The sequence below is a fragment of the Capsicum annuum genome, chromosome 10 (assembly GCF_002878395.1).
Source record: "Capsicum annuum cultivar UCD-10X-F1 chromosome 10, UCD10Xv1.1, whole genome shotgun sequence".
NCBI classification, from domain to species: domain Eukaryota; kingdom Viridiplantae; phylum Streptophyta; class Magnoliopsida; order Solanales; family Solanaceae; genus Capsicum; species Capsicum annuum.
In genome coordinates this window covers 156736138-156757802 of record NC_061120.1, presented here as the reverse complement: position 1 = coordinate 156757802, position 21665 = coordinate 156736138, and the positions used below count along the sequence as shown (strand labels likewise).

The window sequence follows — 21665 nt, the reverse complement described above, 5'->3', positions numbered from 1 at the left end:
TAGTATGTATTAGTTTGATATTAATCGGACCCTCTTTCTCCGCTAGTAGTTGAAGGGTACCAGAATTTAGCAATTAGAAAATAAAAGAGCTTGGGACAAGTAATGGGTATTACTATATTAATTTGTGGGAGAAAAGTGGTGTATCATTATTCTGGACAGTAATTTCTTGTCAACAAAGGAGAACGGATATTAGTAATTCAATTACTTTGTCATGATGAAAAAGTAGTAGTAATATATTTTATAAAAATGACAATGACATATTTCTTGTCCATCACTTCATTGTTTAGTAATCCTAAACCTTGCTAAACCTTATTTAAGTGACAAATTTCTGCTAAAAGATTAACAACTTTTTTAATCCTAAATTAAGTAGTTGCATAATCTAACTCTTCAATAATTTCATCAAATTGCTGAGTCTAATTATAGTCAAATTTCCTTTCTTGTTCTTGAAAATTTTTAACACTAATTACCAATGGAATCATCTGTTTCAACAAATCCACTTAGCAAGAGGTATGGTGATTTAGCTGTTTAGTCTTTTAATTCAGTCTCCTATGTACAATTCTGAAAGTAAACAAAATATTTTTGCGTAAGAACTTGGGTTGCTATTATCATTTTGTTGGAGAAAATCTTGTATTTGTTCCTAAGAGTAGGAAATTATGAACTTGACTCTTCAAGAATGTCAATAGATGAGTGTCAGATACTCCAAAAGTAGTATATTTTGAAGAATCCAACATGAGTGCGGCAATAAATTTGGAGAGTCCAAGCAACATAGACTTTTTTAAAATAAAATATTGGATTTACAATTTATCGTTTTTGTTAGTGAGAATCCCCTTTAGTTTTTTCCAGTCTGAAACTAATTAACAGCTTTAGGAGATGGTGGAAGACTAAAGATTCAACTAAAAGTAGGTCAATAAGTATTCTGCTTTCTTATATTTTTAATATCATTGACGAAACAGTGCTCTTAAGAGAGTGAAGAAGGCAAAGGATAAGGAGCACCTGGAACAGGAAAAGAAGGTAAAAAACTTCTATTCATTATATTTTGTTTATGTGTTATTCACTTCTCTGGACTATCTGGTTTATCAATCATAAAATGATATGATTGGGCACACTCAAGACTTAGTAAAGTAGCAGTTGTCTTGAGTCATATTTAATGTAGGTCCCCAAAAACATGTTTAGGCTTATTTGCATAGTTGCCAACTATGTTGCTCAGACTTTACAAAAATGTCGATAGGTATGTGTCAGATCCTCCAAAAATAGTGTATTTTTGGAAGATTTGACACGAGTGCAACAATACTTTTGGAGAATCAGAGCAACATAGCGTGCCAGTGTACATTTTTCAAGTTGATGAGCTTTGTTCCAATTGTATGTACAGGCTGCAGCAGTAGCTATAAGTCAAGTGGAGCATCACAATATACCTGAGAATGATAATTTGGATCCTACTGTAAGTCCCTCTACCACTTTGTTCAAATTATTCCTTGTCGAATTTACAGCCCCAAAAACTCAGCCATGGTTAAAAAAATGAAATTTTTGCGGCAGCAATACTTGGCGAACAGATTGAGGAGAATTGAATTGTTGAAAGAATCTGGAATGAATTCATATCCACATACATTTCACATCACAATTTCTATCCCTGAATTTGTCTGCAGATATGCTTATCTAAGTGCTGGAGAGAAACTTGAGGCCATTGAATTTGAAACCTCCTTAGCAGGTTCTTAGAATTTGATTCCCTTTAAAATTTGATTAGATTTAAACTTCAATAACTTTTATTCACGTCCGTGTAGGGAGAGTAATAAGCAAGAGAGCATCATCGTCAAAACTCTATTTCTATGAACTGCTTGGTGGTGGGGTGAGAGTACAAGTACTGGCTAGTGCAAGGTATTGAGTCGATATTTGAGTAATTGAGCTCAACGAGTGATGAAATAAAGGCATTCTATAAAATACTTACTATTTCTTCAATTTGAGTTATGTTATCACTAACAGAAATGGCATAGAGAACTACTTTGATCCAACTGAATTTCATTTTCTGACTCATAATATTATATTTGTTGAGTAGGGATTCAGATATGGATGATGTTGCATTTTCTAATTATCACTCGGGAGTGAAGCAAGGTGACATCATTGGTGTCCGCGGATATCCTGGTTAGTCCTTTAAGTTCCATCGAAAGATAGAAAACTAAGAGGATGTTTACATTTCACCACTTAAAGAATATCGGGATCCCATTTGATTATTATTTTGATTCACAAAAAAGTTTCACTAAATCATTCCAAAGTAATGACATTTTCAAATAATAGTGTTGAAGATATGATTATTTGGATGAAGTTTTTTAAGGCATTAAAGTATCATGCCGCTGCTAATGCTGCAGGGAAGAGTAAGAGAGGAGAGCTAAGTATCTTTGTGAAATCTTTTGTAGTACTAGCACCTTGCCTACACATGCTGCCAAAGCATTTCGCCTCCTCCGTCGTAGATGAAACTCGGACACAGGTGAAACAGCCACAAAGAGGCCTACTTTTTGGCTCTTCCAGTACATATTACATCAATGATTCTTAACACTAGACTCGAAGGATTTGTTTGATTACAGAGTTTCCAAGGAACAACTGCTAATGATACTTGGATTCCAGGAGATGCAAGAAATCCTGATTCATATGTGTTGAGGGATCAGGTATGATCATATCAAGAATCTGGCCTTTATAATGTGAAATGGAAGCCCCCTCCCACTCCACTTCTAGATGAAGAAGGGATAAAAGGGCAGCCCTATGCACAAAGAATTCAGTGTTAGCAGGGTCAGAGGGATGTGATGTAAACATCCTATCCTAAAGCAAACATTTGTGGATGCTTCCACAGCTCGAACCTGTGATCTATAGGTCACACGGAGACAAAGAAGAGATATAAGGAGAAAAAAAGAATTTCTCAATTATTTTACTAGAGTACCATATTTGGTTAATCTGGTGTCTTGCATCTAATTAAACTCCAAGTGTGTTAACATTGCGATTTTCAGAAAACTCGGTATCGTCAAAGGTACTTAGATCTAATGATGAATCCAGAAGTTCAAACTTTATTCAGGACTCGAGCAAGAATCATTTCTTACATCAGGAGTTTCCTCGATAATCTTGGGTTTCTGGAGGTTTAAATCCTATAAATAGCCCTTTCAATGCTGACTTATTCTTCTGACTAATGTGTCCTTTTCTCACTCAGATTTCTGCTTGTCTTAGGTAGAGACTCCTGCTATGAATTTGACTGCTGGAGGAGCTTCAGCAAGACCATTTGTTACTCACCATAACGAGTTGGACACAAAGCTATTTATGTGTGTTTCCCCCGAGCTTTATCTTAAGAAGTTGGTTGTTGGTGGATTTGATCGTGTTTATGAGACCGGGAAGCAATTCAGGAATGAGGGAATGGATTTAACTCATTCTCCTGAATTCACAAAGTGTGAATTTTATATGGCCTATGCTGATTACAATGACTTGATGGATTTGACAGAGCAGCTACTATCAGGCAAGCTTCTCAATTAGCTATCTAGATTGCTTTTCGTCTTCAAATCTGTTGATATAGATATAAACGGCAGGTGATTTGACTTTTGCATATTGATCTTAGGTATGGTGAAGGAACTAACCGGAAGCTACAAAATAAGGTACCATGCTAATTGCTTGGATAATGAACCGGTAGAAATTGATTTCACTCCTCCATTCAGGTATCTAAATATGTGATTAATGATGTAAAACTTCTCCTTCCCGACTAGCATTTATTTAATGTTTGGAGTTACTCTTGTGTGTTAACTGCAGAAAGATTGATATGCTGTCGGAGTTGGAGGAAGTGGCTAACATCAGCATACCTAGAGATCTTTCCAGTGAAGCTGCTAATAAGTACTTCCTAGATGTATGTGAAGAGTTTGATGTCAAATGTCCTCCACCTCAAACTACAACAAGATTGCTCGATAAGGTCACTTCCTGCCTTACCAAAGCATGTTTTTGTGTTACTATAGTTTGTTTTCCAAGCTGAATGGCATGTCTATTGACATACTAATACCTGTGTGATTGTTTCTCAGCTAGTTGGACATTTTGTTGAAGTGAACTGCATAAAACCGACTTTCATTATCAACCATCCTGAGATCATGAGCCCTCTGGCAAAATCGCACAGATCAGAACCTGGTTTGACTGAGCTCTTCAACTTATTTTTCACGTTGATGCAAATGTGTTATATATTTCAATTGTGACTATTTTAACTTAACCTATCAGCTCATCTTATCTCACTTTTCTCCAGCTATGTGATGCCTATACTGAACTAAATGATCCTACAGCACAGAGAGAACGTTTTGCTGAACAATTAAAGGTTTCTTTGTAACATCACCCTTTCTCTGTACTATCAATAGGATCAATTATAACACATCACACACTAATACACCGGAAATACAAAAACAAAGAAACTCCACGATAGAACTACCAAAAGAAAATAGAATGTACTGGAAATCAGAGCTCTAAATGATTCATTTTGGACTCAAAAGCAAGGACTTAGCAGTTCTTGTAGATCTAATTCCTTGAAATTTCATCCAGTAAAATGGAAGAATTATACAACAACAACAAACCCAGTGTATTCCTATAAAGTGGGGTCTGGGGAGGGTAAAATGTACGCGGTCCATACCACTACCTCCAAAGAAGTAGAGAGGCTGTTTCTGATAGACCCCGACTCAAGATAAAGAATAGTAAACAAGAGCGTAATGAAACATGCCAAATATGTGCAAAACAGAAAATAAAAAAGTTCACATGGAGAGTACATGGATCAGAATATCTGGCTTGGATTTCCACAGTGAAAGGAGGAAATATATGAAAAGCGCTCAGCAATTTTAGCTTCGATCATCTGGGGAAATAATAATCATAACCATAAACAAATTCAATAAACAAAAACCAAAACAGTTAAATTCACACTCTAGAAAAGATTAATTTCACATATTCAGAATTTAGCAATGAAAAGATATGGATCAGAATATCTGGCTTGGATTTTCGCCCCCAAAGGAGAAAATACATGAAAAGCGCTCAGTAATTTCAGCTTTGATCATCTGGGGAAATATTCATCACATCCATACGCACATTCATTCAACATAAAGCATTATTGTTAAGCTCGAGATAAAAACTGAAAAGACTTATTTATGAAGCTACACTAACATTACGAAAATATAGAACAAAATGAAATGGATAGAGATGTAGCAAAATAAAATGGAAGAATTAAAAGTCTCCAAAATGATAGCGATGTAGCAACACATGTAAATATTAACTTCCTACTGCTACTTCCACTTACCACCAGACGAAAACATGAAAATTGCGCTTATGATCTACTGTTATTTCATTTCAAAAATCTTCAAATTCCATCTCCTAGACGCGTATGATGTTCATTTTCCTGCATAACATTGCTGTTTCATTACATCAGGACCGACAATTAGGAGACGACGAGGCAACGGTTTGTGATGAATCCTTCATTACTGCATTAGAGTATGGATTGCCCCCTACTGGTGGTCTAGGCATGGGGATTCATAGACTTACAATGTTGCTAACAGATTCACTAAATGTCAATGTTTAGTAAACTCTAATTCTTGGAAGTTTTTAAAAAGGCACAATACATAAACATGCTCTTTAACTTGGCCTCAGATCACATCTATGACCTCCAACTTTGAATGTGCACAAGTAGGCACTTAAACTTGTAAAAAGTTGAACAAGCAGATACTCACGTTCTATGTGGTATCTTACGTGGCCAATTCTTGTCTTAAATGGCGTCCTACGTATATTATGTCACATAGGATGTGCGTGTCTGCTTGTTTAACTTTATACAAGTTTAAGTGCTTACTTGTGCACACCCAAAATTGAAGGTCATTGATGTGATTTGGGATCAAGTTAAAGGCATGTTTGTGTATTATGCCTTTTAAAAATGTGAGCAGATATGAATTCTTACTCAACATTTTTCTCTATGTTCTCAGGAAGTTATCCTCTTTCCAGCCATGAGACCACAATGAAAAGAAAGAATTTACCATGATGATCAGTTTGATTGACTTGACATGCAAGTCAACATAAAAGTTTCAAAATCAGTAATTTATTTAGTGTTTTCATTTAGTATCTCAACGTAATGACTGTACATTTTTTTAATAGTCTTATATATGTGTAAGATGTTAGTAGGGGGTTTGAGCCACACGTGACAAAAGAGTTTTAAAATGAAGTATAGGTGACACAAGTCTTAATTATTAGGTGGAGGTGACAATTACTTTATTATGGATTAAGAAAGTTGGAAAAGTTTGAAAATAACCCACAAGTTTTTAAATTTATACTTTGATCCAAAAGGAGTCTTTCTCTCTCTTCTCACCCATTATTGTTTTCTTTCTCTTAGCAAGTTTTGTTGTTCATTGTTGTTGTTGCTTCATTCATCATCTTCTGCTTCATTATCATCATCTTCTACTTCATTATCATCTTCATCTTGTTCTCGTTGATCATTTTTTGTTGTTGTTGTTACCGCTACTGTTGCTATTTGACCAATTTCTTAGGTCAAATTTTGTTTCGAACATCACTTTCCACTTTGGCATTACTTCATAGGAGATGTTGGTAAGTCAAATTATGATTTTTAGTTGAATTTGTCATCTGAGTAACTGTTATTGTGTTGTTGTTTTCCAACAATGGATAGAACCCAATCATGAATCCAACATAAGATCTATCTGTTTAAACAGATAAATCATTTGTTGTGACAGATGAGACATTTGTTTCAACGAAAGACTGATATGTTGGATTCATGTTTAAACAGATGGGTCATCTGTTGCAACATTTGACATATCTATTGCAACAGATTAGTTACTTGTTGCAACAGAACCTGAACACGATTCCAACATCTGTTACAATAGATTAATAACCTGTTACAACAGGTAAGTCATCTGTCGCAACAGGTTAATTATCTGTTGCAACTGTCACTCATCTGTTGGAATCAGCTTCAAAGGTGATTTAGTTGTAACATCAATCCCAACAGGCACTTCATCTATTACAACAGATATTCAGGAGCGTAACATGAATCCCAACAGGTAAGAATCTATTGCGACTGATCACTTACCTATTACAACAGATAACACATCTGTTGGGATTCATTCACGGCACTATGAAATCACTATCAACTTTTTTTAACAAATGACTTTATTTAGGTACCACTAATGGAGGGATCAATAACAATAGGGGTGGATTGTCATAGTCAATGGGTCAAGAAGAGCAATCGATATGTATGGCATTGGAAGGAGGATGAAATGCTAGAGACGATAGCTATGACAGTCTAAAGTGATATTTCGTATGATGATTTTGTGAACTTAATCAACAGCTTTTGTGGACTGAATTTTCAACCGGAAGAATTCGTCATCAGCTATATGCACAGCTCTTTCAGAGGGTACTGTCTTTCAATATAACCGATCAGGTTCGGTTGCGTGCTTATCTAAGTGATTCAACCAGGATGGTGTTAAGGGTGTACATGGTTGAAAAGATGAGAGAGAATGAGAACCAGAACGTAGAAGAAGAAGAAGAAAAAGAAGACTTCTTTGATGATAGGTTGGATGATCTAGACATGAATATTCTAGATGATGATCAAACACCTACGCCCGTTGATGCGACCAATACGATGTGCAGTTCTTCTCAATCGACACAATCTAGGAATCTTCAAGACGACGGGACCGATTTTTTATTGGAATGTCATTCAAGGACAAGAATGAACTATCTAACACTTTATTTATTTCTTGCTTGAAAAAAGATTTCAGAATAAAGAAGGTGATCAATTCGAGTAGTGTCTTTTGCTTCAAATGTACTAATTCGAACTGCAAGTGGTGGTTGAGAGCGGTGAAGTACACAAGTTCTGACAGATTCGTCATTCATAAACATGAAAAGCACTACACATGTGGTTCGGAGCACATCTCGGGCCAAAATCCTCATGCCACGGCAAAGGTCCTCGGTGAATATTTCAGGAGTAGTTTCCCCGATGGCAAAGGCCCTTCAACAAGGCTTATGGAAATCAACTTTTTATGGATTTGGGTGTCCTGGTCAGTTATTGAAAGGTATATACGGCCATGGGAATTGCCAAGGACCTAGTTAGGGGGACTTGAGCATAGGTATGAAGTCTTGGATGCTTACCGTTACATGATTGAGTCTATAAATCCCGAAAGTAAGACGGCATGTATCTGGATGAAACCGGAAGGTTCAAGTACTTTTTTGTATCCTATGGTGCATGGATTCAAGGTTTTCGATATTTGATAAAAGGCATAGCCGTCGACGGTACCTTCTTGTAGAGCAGGTATAATGGAGTTCTTCTAGCGGCGGTAGCGCAGGATGTGGAGAATCATATTTTTCCTGTCGCTTTTTGTGTAGCGGACAAGGAATGTGATGCCTCTTATGGATTTTTTTTGGACAACTGCGACGCTGCGCCGAATATATCGAAGAGTTGTGTTTTGTATCGGATAGGCATCCAAGTATTCCAAAGATGGGTTCACTTTTCTTCACTTCAGCTTACTTTGGTTGTTGTATCAGGCATCTTGGAGAGAACATTCGAAATAACTATCACAACGAAAGGGTCATCACTCTTTTTTATAGGGCAGCTAAAGCATATAGTAGAGAGGAGTTTTTAGACTATTTCAATCAAATAGCAGATGTGAATCCCAAGGTAACAGAATTTCTCGCACGTGTCAGTTTCGAGAGATGGAGTCGGGCATTCTGTCCAGCAAATAGGTACATTCTTATTAATTTAATGTCTTGTTTGATTTACAAGTTTAGTATGATGTCGTACTAAATGATTCTTTTCTATAAGTACAATATTATGACATCAAACATAGCTAAATCGGTGAATTCATTATTTGGCGATGAAAGAAAATTTCCCATCAAGGTTATGTTTGAAAAAATAAGCGAGAAGTACAGCGATTTTTTTAACGAAAGGCGTGTGCAGTTCAAGTGCCCAGAAAAAACCCGATTTATTCTTGAAATTGAAAAGAAAATATCAACGAACATCAATTTGGGGAATAGGTTATTCTCTCATAAAATAGCATATTTCAAATTTCGTATCACCGGTCATGGTGATGCTGCCATGATCGATCTTCAAACAAGATCTTGTACGTGTAGAGTTTTTAACTTGGACAAAATACCTTGTCCACATGCTATGGCAGCCCTTCGAGCTCAATACGATCATAAATATGGACTTGAAGTTTACGATCACTCCTCTCAATATTATTCAGTGGAAAAATATGAAATGGCAGATAGTGGGCATATTACTCCAGTGCCTCCCGAAGAATCTTGGGTTGTTCTAGTAGAGCTTATAGGGAGATTAATACCTTCTCCATATATTGACCCAACACTATCAAATCGGGAAGAAAGCTATAAAAAAAGGCGTGGAGTTGGAGAATCATTTTCATCAAGAAGAAACAAGTGCTCCAAATGTAAGTGTGCTGGCCACAAAAGAACTACATGCCCGAATCATAATCCACCATGATTGTTGTAATTGCAGAAACTTGTGTTGTTGTTTGTTTGTTTGTTGTGGACTTTTATATATTTAACTCATTATTGTGAACCTAATGTTATCATTTATTATATATAAAATATATTTTTTTAAATAACTTATGCATCAATAAAAAGAGGCAAAACATGAACTAAATAATACAGCAGACCACAATTATTCTCAACAGTTGCACAAACAACTGGAATTCTTTCCTCCAACAGATGACAAATCTATCGAAACAAATGGATAATCTGTTGATAGAAACCCAACAGATAACCAATCGGTTCCAACACATGGTCGATCTGTTGAAAGAACTCAAAAGTCAAAATTGCTAGTGCTACTGGATTCAACATTGCCTCCAACCGTCGACATGTTAACATGTATTAGATTAGAAGAAATAGACAGAATAAAAATTGAATAAGAATTAAAATGCCAAAGTCTGACTAAAAGTAAATTTTTCATTAAACGAAAAATAAAATATATTAGGTATAGATCCGATATAGAAAAATTAAAATACATACGCTAAAAGAAAAAACACATTATTATCATCATCATTAATGACTGTCGGCCAATCAACTCGCAGCAGCAGGGCTCTCATCAGCCTCTGCATCTCTCTGAACATCATCGCTCTCACAGCGACTAACTCACTCTGTAGGTCATTAACCTGCCTTTGAAGTTCCCGCACTGTGTCGCGTAGAATAGCAATGTCCGAAAAAGGATCAGTCATATCTAGAACATGCATGAATTGACAAATATAAAGAAAAAAGTCCAAAATGTAATACAACGTATACGATCAACTGGTAAATTTACACCAGAAAAAAACTTACCTTAACGAGAAAGGAATATGCTCTTTGAAGAGAAGTGGTTGAAGATGTCACACGAAAGGAAAAAAATGTAAGAAATAAATAGAGTTGAATAGAGATTAAGGAGGGACCTATTATAGAGGATTGAATCTGGACGTGTCAGGCCAAAAAGGCAGGACTGTTCAGCTCCATTGTATTAATTACATTCAAACTGGTGGCATTTTATTTTCTGTGAAAAGTCATAACTTTTTTTACATTAATTACTTATCACCTTTTCATAGCGGTTTGAGACTCGATAAAATTCGTTATTATTGAGCTGTTGCAATAGATCGTCCATCATTGTAACAGATTTAGCATATGTTGCAACAGATGGATTGAATGTGCAACAGACGGTCGATTAAAACAGATTTACCATCTGTTGCAATAGATGGTTTGTATATGCAACAAATAAGACATCTGATGCAACTTATGCATTATCTGTTACGGCAGATGGATAGTAGATGTTGGAAGAGATATTTTGATATCTTCTAACAGCTGATTCATCAGTTTCAACAGATGGAGTATTCGGTTTATTGGCTGTTTTGAATGTGTTAGATAAAAAGTCTCGACTTTTCACCTCTTTTTAATAGTCCCTCCGTTTCGTATTAGTTAGGCCCTATGGGCTTGGCACACCAATTAATAAAAATATAAATTAGGTGATTATTTTATCAAATTTGCCTTATTAATTATGATTTGAAAGTATAAATATGAACAATATACTTTATGTAGTTATTTAATAATAGGAATCTTGGAAGAATATAATGGAATTCTCTAAATTTTATAAATAGGAAAACTAAATTGAACCAAACATTTAAAAAAATAGTCTGGTCTATCACAACAGATTTACCATCTGTTGCAATATATGAATTATCTGTTGCAACAGATGGACCATATATTGGAGGAGATATTTTGATTTCTTCCAACATCTGATTCTCTAGTTATAACAGATGGAGATTTTGATTCATCAGCTATTTTTATTGTGTTAAGATAAAAAGTCATGACTCTTCGCACCTCCATTGTAATAGTCATAACATGCGTGCAGATGAATAAAAAATAATATATGACATGTCCTGATGGGGTAGGAAGAATAAGGTGCGTGCAATAGATCCTATTTTTATGCGTGCGAGTTATGTATATTATTGATCAGGCTACCGTAAAGATACACATAAAGTGCAATGATTTTGTGAATGCAGTTTTTTACTGATTAGACACTGATCCTTCAAACAAAATCCTGCATTGTATAGTTTAGTTTGATAGGTGTGAACTGATAAGGCCGAAGGGTTCCAAGATGGTGGTGTCGATACCCCGTTACAATTTAATGATAATTCATGCTCATGTTTTTGTGTCAAGTTTAGGGAAGGGTTTAAATTTTTTGCGGCAGTGTAAATATCCAATAGTGATTGGACCAGTTTTAATGGCGCAATGAACTTCTTGAAAGTCCTCTGAAGCCTCATAATACAGTAAATAATGATAGAACCAATAGAAATTCCCCTAGTCCAAATTTATATAGATGGATTGCTGGAGGAGACTTTCTTACAGAAGAAGGTGCTTGGGAGAATACCTGTGTACGAAGGAGGAGGTGGAGAAGGCCATATATCATTTCAGACCTTGTTTAAGAGGAAACACAGGTTAGGAAGGAAAGTGTAGTGAAATTGGCCAATGAAATTCACATGAGAAATGAAAAAATTGGATGAGCTTCAAATGTGGAAGTGTATCAAAATATAAAAATCCGTCAGTCGATGAAAAAAAAGAAAAATGGTCAACAGGACTAGAGCTGGATACATTGCTCGAGAATGTAACTAGCGAGCATGGCCTCAATGAAGACTCTCACAAAGTGCAGGGCCAGAACTCCAAGGAAAAAGCTTCGCGAGCACAGAAGGTGGTAAGATTGTCGGTCAAAATTGAAACCTATATGTCAATTCAGACCGACAATCTTACCACCTTCTATGCTCGTGAAGCAGCTTCCTTAGAGTTCTAGTCCTACATTTTGTGGGTCTTCGCTGAGACTGTGCTCGCTAGTTGCAGTCTCTAGCAAGTTGACCAGCTCAATTCCTCTTGACCGTTATTCTTTTTCTTCAACGACTAATGGATTTTCATTTTTGGATACACTTTGACATTCGCAGCTCATCCAGTTTTTTTATTTTTCACATTAATTTCATAAGCTAATTTTACTACACTTTCCTTCCCACCCTGTATATCCTCTTAAACAAGGACTGAGATGATATATGATCTTCTCAACCTCCCTTTTCCCGCATAGGTTTTCTCCCAAACACCTTCTGTTTATAATAGTCTACTCCAATAACCCATCCAAATTTGGACCAGGGAAATTTCTATTAGATCGATCGTTGTTTGTTGCAGTGCGAGGCTTCGAAGGCCTTTCAACAAGTCCATTACACCATTAAAACCGGTCCAATCACTATTGGATATTTACACTGCTTCTAAAAACTTAAACCCTTCCCCAAACTTGACACAAAAAAATGAGCATAAACTGCCATTAAATTATAATGGGGTATCGACACCATCGTCTTGGTCCCTCAACCTTACCAGTTCGAACCTAATAATCTTAATTGTAAAATATCATATCTTGTTTGAAGGATTAATGCCTAATAGGTAAAGAACAAATATTCACAAAATCATTGTACTGGATGTGTGTTTTCATGATAGGTTGATCAGTAATACATACCTCCCACATATGAAGTGGTTCCATCTGCAACCAGCTTATTTCTCTGAACCCATCTTTACTCTAGCCTTTAATGTTGGCCGGGCAAAAGTGGATCCAATTTCACTTTCTTTTGTCTGCAAACAAGAGAAATACATTTGATGTCAAACAAGAGAAGAACAAAAAAAACATTACAAAAGGGTAACACAAAATTGAGTGAATCAACAGATGACCAATATGATGCAATAAATTACCCATCTGTTCAACCGATGAGGCATCATTGCAAAAGATGGATGACATGTTGCAACAGATGGGTCATCTGTTGGAATAAATCAAATTAGCCTTGCTACAGGTTTGATTTTTTCAAACAGTTGCTTCGTCTGTTCCAACAGCTGATTCATCAGTTGTAACAGTTGAGGAAACCATTGCAACACCACCAACAAAAGCATCAACAACAAAGAAACAAAACAACACCATCCACAACACAAATATGAGACCCCCACAAATATCATATGTTCCAACACAACCACCACCCCCAACAACAGCACCACCAAAGTACCAAACAAAAGACATAAAAAAAAACTATACTGACAACAAGGCTTTTTAAGTTCTCCCAACAGATGACTTTTTTTGCATATTTTAATAAAAACAACGGTTCACTCATTCAAGACTTAAAAGTCACATTTCCTTCAATTTTCTCAATAAATAAAAAACTTGTAATGGGTAAATCATTAATAGCAACAGGTGTAAATATCTAACTTAAATGACATACAAAGAAGAAGACGAGATGAAAAAAGCAACAGTAAACCATACGTGCAATGTCAAAAAAGAAAATGGATCAAAACATCCAGTTCAGTTGAGAAAAGATATTGATTGGTTGAGATCCTAAAGGATCCTCATCTGAAAGAAGAGAGAAAAGAGAGAAAAAAAGGAAACAACAAAGATAATTGAGAATAAAGAATAAAGAAGAGTGATAAGTTGAGTCTAGACTACTTTATGGCTGAAAGAGAGAGAGTTCTAGATATGGGGGGTTTTAAATATTCATTAATAACTTTTGAGGGGAACAAGGAGATGGTGACATTGAAAAGACCAGATAAGACTACTCACTCAGGAGATTTTTAAGTTATCCAAGTAGTACCGAGTAATATTTTTTACCGCCTTAGTATTTTAACTATTTTATCTCGAACAGGAAATACCTAAATTACTTTTAAAAAAATCTTAAAACATTTAAGTGCAACAGATGACTTAATCTGTTTGATAGTTTACAACAGATTCGTGATCTATCGCAACAAATGGCATAATCTGTTTGATAGTTTACAAGAGATATGTAATATGTTGCAACAGATTACCTAATTTGTTTGATTTGATCCAACAGAAAAGACATCTGTTGCAACAGGTTAAACATTTGTTTATATATAATTTCAATTGAGTTCATATGTTAGACTAATACCTTAATTGAATGTGATTTCTCATAGGGTCAACCACAACTTTAATTGAGTTTTTTGGCAATTGCATGATGAGACGGTATTGTGTTCCTCCCGACCAGAGTCTTCGATCATTCACTTTGGGCCGAACCAATTCTTACTGCCTCATATGTTAGACTAATACCTTAATTGATTAATCTAGGACTAGGGTACTAATACCTTAATTGAATAATCTGGGACTAGGGGTGAGTTCTCATAGGGTCAACTATAACTTCAGTTGAGTTTTTTGGCAATTGCATATGAGACGGTACTGTGTTCCTCCTGACCAGAGTCGTCGATCAATAACTCTGAGCCGAACCAATTCTTACTACCTCATATGTTAGACTAATACCTTAATTGATTAATCTAGGACTAGGGTACTAATACCTTAATTGAATAATTTGGCACTAGGGGTGAGTTTTCATAGGGTCAAATACAACTTTAATTGAGTATTTTGTCAATTGCATAATGAGACGGAACTGCATTTCTCCCGACAAGAGGCGTCGATCGATCACTCTAAACTGAACCGATTCTTACTACCTCATATGTTCAACTAATACCTTAATTGATTAATCTAGGACTAGGGGTGAATTCTCATAATGTCAACTACAATAGATGGCAGTGCCTATTTGATAATTTAAAATAGATGGGTAATCTATTACAACATATGACTTAATTCATTTGATAATATACAACAGATGACTTAATCTATTTGATAGTTTACAACAGATTCATGATCTGTCACAACAAATGACGTAATCTGTTTAATAATTTACAATAGATGCATAATATGTTACACCAGATTACATAATCTGTTTGATTTGATCCACAGAAAATACATTTGTTGCAATAGGTTGAACATTTGTTTATGTATAATTCAATTGAGTTCATATGTTAGACTAATACCTTAATTGAATGTGAGTTCTCATAGGGTCAACTACAACTTCAATTGAGTCTTTTGATAATTGTGTGATGAGATGTTACTGCGTTTCTCCCGACCAGAGTTGTCAATCGACCACTCTGAGCTGAACCGATTCTTACTACCTCATATATTAGACTAATACCTTAATTGATTAATCTGGGACTAGGGTACTAATACCATGATTGAATAATCTGGGACTAGGGGTGAGTTCTTATAGGGTAACTATCAATTAATCTAGAATTAGGGGTGAGTTCTCATAGGGTCAGCCACAACAGATGACAGTGCCTATTTGATAATTTACAATATATGGGTAATCTGTTGTGACATATGACATCCATTTGATAATTTACAACAGATGGGTAATCTGTCACAACAGATGACTTAATCTATTTGATGATTTACAATAAATTCGTAATCTGTTATTACCTAATCTGACTGATAATTTACAATAGATAAGAAATCTGACGCAACATGTTTAACATTTATTTTTTACAATTTCAATTGAGTTCATATGTTAGACTAATGGTACCCAAATTGATTAATCTAGGACCAGGGGTGAGTTTTCATAGGGTCAACTAGAGTACTCGGTCAACTATAACTTTAATTGTTTTCATACAATTTCAATTGAATTACCCTTTTTGGCAATTGCATGATGAGAGGGTTAAAAATTACGCATATTTTTATGATTTTAAAAATAATTAAGATCAATTTGGACCAAATTAATATTTTCAAAACTACTTGTCATTCTTTTCCAAAATACAAATCAACCCATACAAAATTTTTCATCATTTCAAATCTTAACGTCTCATTCTTTCTCTCTCATTCTCACTCAACAATACAGTACAAACAATAACTACTCAACAAATTTGCTCAATCCTCCACAATAGATTGCTTTTCTTTTCATTTCCAATCACATGGGTGTTATTTTTTACTTTATTCTTGCTTGTATCAATCATTTTCTTTGTCTTCGTACGCAACAGAGTTCGAGAAGAGCTCTATATTTGTTATTTTTTTCTAAAAAATAAGGGCTTTTAAGTTAATGATGTAAAATAAAACTTTTAGTTGTATTATCTTTGAGAATGGGTTTGCAATTTTGAGTTTTGATGGTAAAATCATAGAAAGAACTCAAAAAATCCCTAGTTTCCATCGCAGTGTTACGTTAACTGTCGTGATATTGTTGGATGGTATTTGCGGTGGTGGTGGTGGTGGTGGTGGTGGTGGTGGTATTTGTGGTCGTGGTGGCACTGGTAGTGCCATTGGTTAGCGGTGTTTATGGTGGCTATCGGTGGTGTTGGTATTCATGGTGTTTGTTTGTTGGTATTGGTTGGTGGTGTTTGTGGTGATGGTTGTTGGTGTGTCGATATTCGTGGTGTTTATAATGTATTTTTTAAAATTTATGCATACATCAATTGCAATGTAGTTTTTGTTTTTCTTTGTTTGTAGGTAAAACATGTCTCCCAAAAAAAAGAAAGTGAAAGTGGATCAACGTCTGACCACCCAAAAAAAAAGCTACAGTACAGAGGGATTTGGAGGAGCTTCCTGAACAATCTCAGTCAAAAAAAAGTAAAGTTAAGGAGAGATGTGAAAACAATGTTGAGGGAGGTAGACAAGGGCCTATAGATGGTGATGAAGAAAATAAAAGTGAGAAAGAGGAGGAATTGGAGAGTGAGAAAGAGAAAGAGAATGATCATCAACATGATGATAATGGATCACCGATGGGACGTGAATTAATATCGATATCCCAGCATAATCCTGTCAAAACTTTTAGTATTGATAGGTTTCAAGTTGCGATGCCGATAAATGGCCCAAAAGCAAAACAACTAACTGGTCAAATTGTACTTAAATGTCATATGGGGAAAAATTTTAAACATTTTATGAAAATTATGAAGAACGAAAACATAAGCAGACTTTTTAAGAAGAGCTGCTTTAGACGCTTTCTTGAGCTGCTTGAGGACCCCTCTGCCCGTATCTATTTTCCTATGACAATGGTATATGGTTTTCTCAAGCGCAGGATCAAGTACGTGGGGGATAATAAAGATCCGGAGGAGGGGGCAAAAAGAAGATGGGTGAAATCTGAATCAACTACTGTGGCATGCCTGTTTGTTTTGGTTTACAAGAGTTTGTCATAGTGACGGGCTTGAGATGCCATCATCCAGAAGGACCACCATCCCGCAAAAGATCCAAGGTAAAAAAATGCAAGGAAAAAATAGATGGGTTGTTTGACATTGCTCGACGTGGCTACAAAGCATCGAATTTGTTGATAGATCTCGAGGATAAAACCATACCAGAGCAGTACAGGGAGTAATTATGCTTAGTTTGGTTTACCCATTCGGTTATATTGGCAATTGATGTCAACAAGGTCATAGAAGATGATTTATTGGCGCGTGCTGAGGATTTTAATAAATTCAACAAGTATCCCTGAGGATATGACAGATTCTACTTGACTGTCCAATATTTACTGACAAAGTTATCCTCAGGGACGACCACATTATAAGGCTTTCTTTGGGATTTCATGGTAAAATTAATTACTAATTTTACTGATCCATTAATTTATATTGAATATAGTTATTATCACTTTTTTTGCTTGCTTCCTGTTTACATTTTTTAGGCTTGGGCATTTGAAGCCATTTCTCTCCTCCGAAAGCAGTTAATGGATTACCCGGATGAGGTTTCTTATCCAAAGATGTTTAGGTAGTTGGCTGCAAAGAGCAACACCAATATTAAGGAGGATGGTCTCTTTAACCCTCTGGATAATGTAGTACATCTTCTTCAAGTAAAATAATTCTACTCAAAGAAAGATATTGAACAGATGTTATATCTGGTGTAACAGATGTTATATCTAATGCACCAGATGGGACATCTATTGCGACAGGGTATATCTTACATCAGATTACCCATTTGTTGCTTTGGTTCTCTGAACCCAACTCCTAAAAGATTAACTATCTACTACAAATTATGCAACAGATATGTAATCTGATAACATATTATTCATCTGTTGTGACGTACAGATCATCTGTTGCATAACAGATTACCCGTTTTGTGCAACTGTTGCAACAGATGATTGATATTTTGCATCAAATTATCCATGTGTTGCTTTGTTTCTCTGAACCAGACTCAAACGGATTTTAACCATATACTGCAAACTATGCAACAGATGGGTCTTTTTTTAAATGTAGCCCAACTATGAAAATTATTATATTATATGATTTAAATGTATCTATCTTTTTTTTATTTTTTATAGGTTGTGCATCCATGGATCGTGCCTACTGATAAGGAGTCGGTGATGACTTCTTATATTACTCTAGGTCATGTTGATACTATAGAAGATCCAACGGTGGAGTTAATAAAGAAGGAATTGACTGGAGCAACAGCTATAAGAAAAGCAGTTAGGCAAGGTTAGCCTAATGTTGAGGCTCTTCATGACCAACCTTTTACTAAGGCAGATCTGGATGCTTCTTCTGGTAGAGTTGTTGGTGTTGGTGGCAGGCATGCTGATGCTGCTACCACTCATGATGATGAGCATGTTGATGCTTAAAAAAAAAATATATTTAAAAATACCTCTTTTCGCCCTTACACAGGTCCCTCTCACCCCTCTTTACCCTCGTGTTCTCATTGCGAATGCGAAGAGTGCAAGGAAAAACAGGATAAACTCTTTGAAAAAGTAGAGTCTATCTCTAAAGTTATCAAGGAATTCAAATCCAAAAGGTATGTCATACCATCCAAGAAGGTGAGGGAACCGCACACTCCTACAGTGTTGGTTAGGAGAAAAAAAAGAGCAATTAGAGGTGTACTCTCCGGTCGAAAATCAAAAGAAATTGTAATTCCTCCCTCTCCAAAAGTTGTTGAAGTTCAGGGGCCAGTCAATAAGGTGGACATATACGCATAACTCGGTGCCAAAGAGAAGAGGAATCTGTGACAAGCCAAGAATGCCAAGCCAGGCGTACTAGATTACCGCAGGCCTCCCTTTCCCTCCCAAGACTTCCAAACAATGACTGACATGCGTATGCCGTACGAGGACAAGGAAAGTTTACTTTTCCTAACCTAGCCATTTTAATCTACCCCATGAAGAAGAAGCTAAGCAACAGATTTCATATCTGTTGCAACAGATCGGTATACTGGTGCAATTAGTAGTGGTTCTGTTGCAACTTATTATCTATCTGTTGCATAAGTTACATTGGATTATTGATTCAAAGAACCCTATGTAATAGATGGACCATCTGTTGCATCTTTACAATTACTAACCTATTTAAAAATTAACTTCTTATCTCACAACATGTTGACATAATTCTCTGTCTCATGAGGAAAAGGCAATTAACGTATCGGGAAACTTATGACGTTGCCGATAGGATAATGGACCTCGATTTCTGCAAAAAGCTCAAGGATAGGTACGATCAATTCAATGGGGAGGCGTCAGCCCTTGGCGTAGGACTTGATTTCCTAGTTCCTACGTTGGTCTTGGATGAAGAAGAAATGATAAAATATGTTAGAGGGGACAGGCCAAATTCACATGGCAAGAGCTGGATCGAGGCAAAAAGGATTCTTGCAGTTATTAGCGTGAACGGCATGTATTATCAGGATGTTGAGATACTACTCGAGGAGGGAAATATCAATGTTTATGACTCCAACGTACCTCTCATCAACGATTTCGATCTTTTTCTCCTCGTGGAGCCACTGATGGTGCTGTTGCCCATCTTGTTGAGGGAGAGTAAACTGATGAATCATTTGCCAAAGGAAGTATTGATGAAGAAATCATGGGATTTTGAAGGTCAAAACAAGGGAATGATCCTTCCAAAAGATAATGCCTCTAAAGCGAGCAGCTCGCACGCTCTTGCACACATCGAATGTTTGCTGATCGGCACAGAAATGGCCGAGCCAACAAATTTTCTGTGTGACAACGCTGTGGCAAACTTGCAATAGGTCTAGACTTATGGGGTACTAACTGGATGCTTGAAGCCTGTGTATATAAAAGAGCCTGTGAAATAGAAATTTTTAATTTCAAGTCACCCTTCACTTTATTACGTTACATGTACATGTAGTGGCAATAATTTTTTTCTGATGAAAGTTGAGTTTTTTATAATGCAATAGATTGTCAATCTGTTGTAAAATATATTTAATCTGTTCTGGCAGATAGTTTATCTGTTGCAATAGGTTCGTCATCTGTTGCATTACGCCGATGTTATTTTTATGAATAATCTAATAATCTAAGTCTAATCTGTTGCAACAGTGGGAAGACCTGTTTGATAATTTCCAACAGATGACCTAAATTTTACAATATATGCCTAAATCTTTTTTATATTTTCCAACAGTTACGTTTGAATATCCATGTGCTCGACAACACTAAACCAGTAGTAAATACATACGCTGCCATAAAAATTTTAGCAATTAGGCTTGAATATCCATGTGCCCAACAACACCAAACCAGTAGCAATAACGGCAACAATGTAGTATCTTCGTGCTCGATTTTGTTTCTCTTCAGAAGCCTTGACTTTGTTCAACAAACCCCATATTACATAATTTTCTTGTGAAGGGTGTCGTTCTTCATACCAATCAGAGTAATCGCATCCACCCAATTTCTATAAAAAAGAGAACACAATTATAAAATAATTACAAGTCAATAATTAATCAACTAATTAAATAAAAAAATATTACCTTTGAAATCTTACAAGTAAAAAACCTACCACCTAAATTTTTTTGAGTTCAAGAAGTCTTTAATAGAGCTTCATGACCGCACTTACAATATCAAAAATCTTTATCACAAAAAATAGTGGAAGATGCGCTCGACATTGTCAAGCTCAATTGGAAAAAATGAAAAAGATAATTTGAAGAATTTGGATAGATAAAAGAAGATGACGATAAAGAAGAAGATTTGGGAATTTTGGGTTAAATTTTAGGAGGAAAATGAATATATAAAACAATTGGGGGGGAAATGACCGTTGGGGGGGAGGGGTCAAGTGACGGTGACGGCAAGTCAGCAAAATGTGCCAGACTGACATATTTAATGCCTATTTTATTTTACGTAGTTAAAATGAACACTGTCTACTTGATGCCTATTTTATTTTAGGTGTTTGAACTGAACATCGTCGATGGGTTCCGCCTTTTTTATTTCAATTCAATTCACTTTAACCTTTTTACATGTAGTGGCAATTTTTAATGTCCAACGAAAGTTGAATTTTTATAATACAATAGATTCTTCATCCGTTGTAACAGTTATTCTACCTGTTCTGACATATAGTTTATCTGTTGCAATAGGTTGGTCATCTGTTGCATTATCTCGATGCTTCTATCTAAGTTTATCTGT

At 35.8% G+C, this 21665-nt stretch overlaps 1 protein-coding gene and 2 non-coding genes across 6 annotated transcripts; 1 reads left to right on the top strand and 2 right to left on the bottom strand.

Moving 5' to 3' along the window:
* Positions 1-106: 106 nt before the first annotated feature.
* Positions 107-6299, top strand: LOC124888053 (lysine--tRNA ligase-like). 4 transcript variants are annotated; one of them, XM_047398236.1, is made up of 15 exons: positions 107-507; positions 954-1011; positions 1370-1438; positions 1534-1705; positions 1779-1872; positions 2051-2136; positions 2361-2479; positions 2577-2657; positions 2994-3119; positions 3208-3490; positions 3590-3686; positions 3778-3934; positions 4041-4174; positions 4231-4324; positions 5417-6299. In XM_047398236.1, the coding sequence occupies exons 1-15, from the start codon at positions 470-472 to the stop codon at positions 5564-5566; spliced, it is 1758 nt and encodes a 585-aa protein (XP_047254192.1). In that variant the 5' UTR covers positions 107-469; the 3' UTR covers positions 5567-6299. The 4 variants fall into 4 exon arrangements, 3 of the variants coding, with proteins under 3 accessions (XP_047254192.1, XP_047254190.1, XP_047254191.1); XR_007045939.1 differs by having other exon boundaries at positions 126-507; positions 4041-4143; positions 4256-4324; XM_047398235.1 differs by having other exon boundaries at positions 126-507; positions 4041-4143; positions 4256-6299.
* Positions 4767-4874, bottom strand: LOC124888342. The gene has a single exon (XR_007046468.1). It is a non-coding gene; the product is annotated as a small nucleolar RNA Z103 (small nucleolar RNA).
* Positions 4966-5073, bottom strand: LOC107850182. The gene has a single exon (XR_007046466.1). It is a non-coding gene; the product is annotated as a small nucleolar RNA Z103 (small nucleolar RNA).
* Positions 6300-21665: the final 15366 nt, after the last annotated feature.